Source organism: Limulus polyphemus, unplaced genomic scaffold (genome assembly GCF_000517525.1).
Source record: "Limulus polyphemus unplaced genomic scaffold, Limulus_polyphemus-2.1.2 Scaffold486, whole genome shotgun sequence".
NCBI classification, from domain to species: Eukaryota; Metazoa; Arthropoda; class Merostomata; order Xiphosura; family Limulidae; genus Limulus; species Limulus polyphemus.
In genome coordinates this window covers 469,094-477,413 of record NW_013666096.1, presented here as the reverse complement: position 1 = coordinate 477,413, position 8,320 = coordinate 469,094, and the positions used below count along the sequence as shown (strand labels likewise).

Here is an 8,320-nt window from a genome sequence, read left to right as displayed (position 1 = left end):
AAATTGAATAGGTTTCAAATTTAATCAGATTTCGACTTTAAACTGATCTCAAGTTTTTAACTATAATAAAAATCTCGTATTTAAATCTTTACTCTATAATTTTGAACTAACGAATATCACGAAAGATACCCCTTTTAGACCATTATCTATCAACAAAATTTAACCTTTGAATTATGTACTGGGGATACTTATTTGAGTAGGAATGCTTAAATATCATGTTTCATAAATGTTTGATATAAGCAAAATATTTTAACGCACCATATTTTAGTGGAAAGATTATTGACAACTCAATTTAACAATATTTCTGCTGGGAGTATTTTTAACTGCGCAAATACATCCTCTGTGAGTAGAAAGCAAAATCTTCCAAAGGATCATTCAGTGAATGAAGGCTCAAGACGAAGAAATGAAGACTCACCCAGAACTATGATCTCTTGCGTTGATCTTGACATATTGTGGCTATTAGAGGCCAAGCATGCATAAGTTCCGTTATCTTTCCTCTTCAATGCATCAATCATTACTGATTCCAGGACAACTACATCGCTGACCTGTGTGGTCTGGATGTCCACTCGACCCTTTTCTACTTTCAGTGGTTGACCATCCTTCTCCCATTGAATGTTGGCCCGGGGGAAGGCCGTCACTAAACATTGTAATTGGACTTTGGTGTTAGCTGGCTGAGCAGTGTTGTTTTTTAGAATCTCAATCAAAATGGGAACTGTAAAAATAAAATAAAAATAACATGAAATCATATAACAGCCCAGGCGTTGATAAGCAATTAAATGAAACTGACACTTTTTAGACTTTTCCGTTTTATTCCTCTAAATTGAAGTGAAAGAGAGCTTTCGCAATATTGCAAGACGGCTCTTCAGTTCCTAAATGAAACTGAATATTTCCAATATCTCACGAGAAACAAGTCCATGGTATATTTTTAATCCTTGGAATACTTATCAACGAGATTGGTTGAGAGACTAATATGAGACAAAAGCTAATACTACTTTTTTCTATTTGGAATTTTAGACTTTTCTTTGAAATTATTGTTTCATTTAAGTTTACAAATCAAATCCGTTTCATTTCGTTCCTTATTAGGGTGAATCGAATATTTTATTAGAACACAAATATCCTTTTATCAGCACATGTTTAACTCTAATTAAAACTTTGCTGTGTGAAGATAGTCACTGAGCAATAAAAATATCATACTTCTATAATTAATGATCAGTTAGTGGATTCTTTACATGGTGGCTTTGGACTGCCATTTGCAAGAATGACCACGGACGTTATTGCCACATAAACTGCCACATTTAAAATAAAACCGACGAAACTAGCACAGGTGGACCTGTCTTTTTCAGGATAAATTAGATGTGGCTACTGAGACGCTTTTGCTCAGGAACCGCAACGGGGGTTCTTAAAGTTATATCTTTAACTGCACAGATTAGGTTTCTATTTGAAACGATACGTTGATTTTGTTTTTCTCAAATTCTACGTAGAGTGTTAAACATAAATGAAGTTATTAATCATATCCCAATTTCTAAATGTGTTTTCAGGTCCGTTAATAAAAATATGCACTAAGATCAGTGTAATTTGGGAATTATCATAAGGCTATAAATGTTTGAATGGGTATAAGTAGCCAGACAGATCTAAGTGTTGAAAATAAAATATGTCATAAGGCAAATAGTAACACCTTTAATAACACATTCATGTACCTTCCTAACACCTTCTTTAGAGATTAACCACTTTAGTGGATTCAACCATTTTAGAAGCCTTATATGTGCCACCACCATAGAAAATACTGTCAGTTTCATGCAGCTACTGTTATACAGCTAAAATGAAATCGATAGACTTCCCTATTCGAAACCGAGATTCAATTGGTACGAGCACATTTTCACTACATACACGCACTGTGCTCGCGAAATATACTACACCTTTCCTTGCTTTTAATCAATGGTTGAAGCCTAATTGCAGGAAGGGAATTTTTTCATATATCGTACAAAAATAATTCAAGAAACTTACTAGTACATAACATGATTTTAACAAACATTTCGTAATACAAATTTTCTTGAGTGAGTAATTAAAAGGTGCGTGACTTCGTTTACTCCTTACACTCAAATAATAGAGGAAAATTTACATATTTATTGCACAAATACAACTAGAGCTGAGTGAATGAAAACAGTATAAGTTAATTTCACTGTTTTTGAATTATTATCAATAAATATTTTACACATATACAGAGAAACGACAAGGAAGAATGACAGAAGACAAACAGTATAGATTGACTATAGATAAATGAATTTGCCGACTAAATCGGTTAACTTCAACGAATGACGATGTTAGGCATATATTTTATGTATAATAACATTACAGCACATAATAATTGTTCATTAATCGCAGGGTGTCGGGAATTAATGAGGCAAGGAATGTTGCCTATTTGTATGCAAGTTTATGTGGTTCTTTGATCAACAGGTAGATCAAGAAAGCAAAGGCGTACATGTTGTACAGTCCCCAAACCCAACAAGTGTATAATGTAGACGTAAAACACTTTAGATCCAACTATCAAGCCTAACAAATGATAAATAGCATTATACAAATATTACTTGTAAACGTAGATGAACCAAAGGAAATGAATATCTCGAAAAAGCCTTATGAATATAGAAAACACAAACTCACTATTTTATGGAGTTGATTAAGCTGATAATATTGATGATTAACCCTTCGTTTGGGGCTTGTGTAAATCTGCCTACCACCCCACGCGCAAAGATTCACGAATTTTTGCGCCGGGCAATTCAAAATGTTACGTGCAAACTTCTTGCATCATATGATATCAACCACGGTCGCCTACGCTAACATCATATGATGTCAACCGCAGTTGAAAGGTTAATTTTTTTAGTTCTTGGAATTATTTCATTAAAAATCTCCCCATGGACCCAATGAACCTCCAGACCAATTTTGGTGAAGATCCATCCATATCCTGCCAAGTAGTTAATGGACATACAACAGACAGTAATATTATATTTATACAGACTAGCTGGAGTACCCGTCCCCTGGACGGAAGTTATGTAAATTCATGATTATTGAAAGGTTATCTTAGGACATGAAAAGTTGCTTCCCTTATAAGTCATTCTAAGAAACGTTCATAAAAACAGGAAAACACAAAATGTGAAATCGCAACTTTGCGTGTATCTCCGCGTAGACCCAACAAACCTTCATGCCAAATTTGGTGAAGATCCATCAACAGGGGGCGAAGTAGTGGTAAAAAACGACCATAAAAGCCGCAAAACGAAAAATGCGAAACTGAAACTTTGTATGTACCCTCGCATGGACCTAATGAATCTCCATACCAATTTTGGTGAAGATCCATCCACATCCTGCGAAGTAGTTATATGGAGAGAAAACAGATAGTACTGTTATATTTATATAGATTCACCCACTTAGAAACATGCATTTTTGAACTTAAATTCTTTCGTTAGACGTGATATGTAAATCAAACTAGTTTTATATGATGGAATCTTAGGCCCGGCATGGCCAGGTGGATAAGGCACTCGACTCGCAATCTGAGGGTCGCGGGTTCGAATCCCCGTCCCACCAAACATGATCGTCCTTTCAGCCGTGGGGGCGTTATAATGAGACGGTCAATCCCACTATTCGTTGGTAAAAGAGTAGCCCAAGAGTTGGCGGTGGGTGGTGATGACTAGCTGCCTTCCCTCTAGTCTTACACTGCTAAATTAGGGACGGCTAGCGCAGATAGCCCTCGTGTAGCTTTGCACGAAATAAAAAAACAAACAAAAACAAACATGATGGAATGCTTGAAGTTTTGCCGATTTATTTATATGTTCATGCCTTCTTCTTCGAGAAATAGATTATATATTAGTTGCAGAATTATCTTTATGTATAAGTTATAGTGAATGAACATTGAGTACGGCACAGGACCTAGCTGCTGCTAATAGCTTTTGGAGAGATTGAGAGGCATCCTTCCCCTTCTTGTCGGCTTGGGGTAGCACCCTGGGCAAGTGCCAGCAGGCTCGGCGCCCCCGAACTAGGTATATGGGGAAACCATTGACGAAGCAGGAGTGGATTACCTTGTCTTGTGGAAGATTGGTTTAACTGAGTAAACAGCAAAGAAGGCATGCTCTAGTTAGTTTTGAGTACTGCAACCGGCAGCATAAGTGCTGTTAGTTACGTACAGCCACTGGTCTAGAAGGTCACTTCAAAATAAAATCCGAATTGTTCTTCCGCCAACCGTTATGCCGTGGCATTCTGTTGGACCTCGGAAGCTCAAATTGAGGGTGCATCTACAACTCGCGACTGTTCCTGCACTTTAAGCACTAGCCAAGGCTGGGAATGAGAAGGAAGTTTGCGTTGATGGATTCTTCCTCTCCTCTATGCCATCTTCGATTATCGAAAGACCACCGACAAGTTAATGAACGTGTTCTGCCTGGGAGCCATTAGTTGGTCATCTGCACATACGCGGTTTGAGTGTGATGGCCATGGATTGACGTGAGAGACGGGTAAACATAGTCCACTTAACCTAACCTGACTACCACACAGAGCGAGCCTCAAATTTTGTGGTCGAGTAAAGTATGTAAACACTCGATGACCCACTAACTTTGGAAGAACTTGTGAAGGCAATGAAAATGATTAAATCTGGAGGAAAAGCACTGGGCTTGAATGGTCGACCTGCCGAAATGTTGAAAAGTGGAGGACTAGTATTTAAACTAGAATTGTTGTACCTTTTGGAACGACGTTGGCAAGCTGGCAAACTACATTAGGAGTTCAAATATGCCCAATTGTAACGTAAAGAGGATCAACACGACCGTGGGAATTACCGAGGTATTTCATTCCTATGAATCCAGGAAAAATTCTGACTAAAATACTACTTCGACGCTACAAACAATTCCCGAACGCATATTACCAGAAAGCCAATACAGTTTTCGAACGAACAGAAATATGACCAATATGATCTTCTCCTTATGGCAAATTTGGAAAAAATGTATCGAAATACAGGAGTGGATTACCTTGTCTTGTGGAAGATTGGTTTAACTGAGTCGTGTCTGTCGATTTCACCAAAGCTTTTGACAGTGCATTGCTCGCTAAAGTTGGATGTCCCAGGAAATTTGTTGCAATTTTTCGCCAGGTATAACACGGGAGTGCCACATAGGAAGCTTTCCCAATATCACATGGTGTCAAACAAGGTTGTGTAATGGCTCCGATGTTATTCACTCCATTTTTTATAGCTGTTATTTTGGATCGTGCATTTGCTGATGGAATTTACATCCGCACAAAAATCTACAGCGGTCTTTTCAATCTCGCAAGACTGAGGACTCGCACTAAGACTATGGACATCTGTGTCAGAGAGTTGCTGTTTGCTGATGATGCGGCGTTTGTATCTAATTCGATTAATGGTCTGCAGACTATCCTAGATCACTTTTCCAGAGTATCTGCTACTTTCGGACTAACAATTGACATCAAAAAGACCAAAGTCCTCCATCAGCCATCACCTAACTCTCACTATGTAGAGTCTACTGTTCTTTTCTCTGGCAACAAGCTAAAAATCGTTAACCAGTTAACTTAGTTCGGTAGTACAGTTGTTAAGTTGCTAACGACATCAGCCTCGATGCAGAGCTTGACCACAGGATCCAAGTGGCATCTACCTGTTTCGGGCAATTATATGAAAGGGTCTGGAAACAGCGTAGTATACGACCAACAACTAAGTGCAAATTATATCCAGCTGTGGTACTGAGCTCCCTACTATATTCAGAGGAGACTTATACACTATCGTTGTCATATAAAGAGATTGTCCAGCGTACAAATCAGACACTTCAGGGCGATCCTGAATATATTTTAGGAAGACCGAATCACTAACGAGGAGGTTCTGAAGCGCGCCGATATGCCCAGCGTAGAAGCTATGCTTCTTAAAAGACAACTGTGCTGGGCTGGTCATGTGATGCGTATGCCAGAACATTGACTTCCAAAGACTCTACTTTATGGAGAACTTTCCTCTGGCCAGTGATGGAGAGGTGGACCAAAGCTGCGTTACAAAGATGTAACAAAGCGTCAGCTGATCACAGCTTATATTCCTACTTCCCTAGCCAACGATAGTGGCAAATGATACCAATCCATCAAGGACGGCGAAGTTCTCATAGGATCGTCACGCTTGGAGACACGCCTTGCCTACAGTTGTGCTAGCAATTTTGGACTCCGATCACAAAACACTGGAAGCACAGTAGTTGATGGTTTCTTCCCCCCTTCTCTACGTTATCGTCGATTATCGAAGGACTGCCGACGAGTTAATGAAAGTGTTCTGCATAAAAGGAGTGTGCCTAATGCTGGAACAATAACAAAAGAAAGAACCACGTCAAATTATTTTCTATAAACAATAACCAAAAGAGAACATATCTTGTATACTTTTGTTAGTTAAAATTTTCACTTACGTATGCGGTGTGTAAAAAATTGATTTGAGAATCGGAAGAAAAACGTTTATATGTTGATATAAAAATAAGAAAGAACTTAAAGAACACAAATTACACAAACTAAAAGATGAAAGCTGTACGTATGGCTGAGTAGAAAAAATAACGGAGAAAATAGGTTAGAAACAGTCATATTACGAATAGAAAATGAACACAATCAGTGTGAAAAGAAACCTAAATGAAAATGTGAAAAGGTACACATGAAAATAATGATGATGGCTCTGATGGTCGTAGTGGGCATAATTATTTCCATAATGACTTTTGTTAAATTTTTTGGCACTCACTTTACTTACTGAAAGTGCATTAGTGCATTCATGTTGAGATAATTTATTGATATTTAGTCGAATTTGCTTTGAATCAAAATCCTGATTATATGCTGACGCTCCAAGTCCGCGCTTTTATACACACACACCTAGAGTGAGAAAAATATTCACCGATTTAACAGTTTTGGGTCGCACTATAGTAAGCAAAGTAGCATTAATGATGTCTACTGGCTAATTATGCTCCTTTATGTTCGTAAGAGTTGGCCAGTTGGAACGTTTTTGCAATTCGTTTGTACAACACTTAACTTCGAGCAGCTATTGTGTGCAGTGCCTTGCTTTATGATATACGTACATACAAAATCATGTCCATATTCTAGTTAATCCTTACACCCATTTAGTATTCTTAGTATATTTCCAAGTATTACGTAATATATATACATATATAAAGAAAAGTGCTTGTTTGTTGTACCCAAAGGTACACAATGGGATATCTGTTTTTTTGTGTCCAGGGTATATAAACATGATTTTTAGCTTTAGAAGCCCCCATATTTATCATTCAACCACAAGGGGGCATAAATAAAAACAATATAAGCTTCGTTAATGCTGGAAGATTTGATTTATGCAACATACTTGATTCTTGAGGTTCTTGTTGTTTCAACGCAAAGCTATACAAGGGGCTATGTGAGCTCTGTCCACCACGGGGAATTGAACCCAGAATTTTAGCATTATAAATTCATAAACTTACCGCTGAACCACAATGCAAGTGACGCATCAAAATTGAAGAACTACAAAGAGAATGACAATCTAAAATCTGCAGAAACCGACACTAGGGAATAGTACAATGTTACAGACTAGTCGTAAGTCTTAATACATTACCTAATCTGCTGAAAGAACAGACAAAAGCTTGAAAAAAGAAAAGATTAAATTGAACGTATCAATCAAACTAGTAATTGAATTTGGTTCTAATCTTAGGCCATTTCCTCGCACTGTTACGAATAACTGTTTGAAAAAGTTTGTTTACGACACCAGTCACCCCTGTCGGTCAAAACTAACGAAATAGTCATTGTACAATTTTAGCCGAGTTATATTTAAGCAAATAAGTAATTTTCTGTAGTAAAATAATAGTACTCATAAATAAAATACACCAGCTTTAACCAATATTTACAAATACCGTATTTCCAGCAGAGTAATATTCAAAATAAAAAATGTATGGGAATTCTACAAAGGGATCGTATTTTATTCCCGAAAGGCTGTTCGTGTACAGCCAACATAAGCTGTATAACAGTAGGAGACGTCAGAAGATAAATAGTTACTGACTGTATCAACACAGTTTTGGGGCTTGTGAAAAATATTTGATTTCCTTAAATATCCAGCAACGTCTTCCCTGAGAATAATTTCATGACGTTATTAAGCACAGTAATGAATTCATAGGCCTAGTTTGTGTTTTAAAATCAGGGTTATAAAGCCCTTGGAGTTTGTACTATAAGTCGAATATGTTTTGTTTTCAATATAACAATCTATTTCAAGTTAATAGGATAACTGCACGTGAATATAAATATATGCCTAGTTCATATACATACATATACATATATATATATTGGT

General features: G+C 37.3%; 1 protein-coding gene across 1 annotated transcript in view; it reads right to left on the bottom strand.

Moving 5' to 3' along the window:
• The window catches only part of LOC106458565 (tyrosine-protein phosphatase 69D-like), a 161,088-nt gene that overhangs the window by 71,651 nt on the left and 81,117 nt on the right, over positions 1-8,320 (bottom strand). The window contains exon 3 of the mRNA XM_022384820.1: positions 416-712. Coding sequence (XP_022240528.1) covers positions 416-712 — 297 coding nt within the window. The remainder of the gene's footprint in view (positions 1-415; positions 713-8,320) is intronic.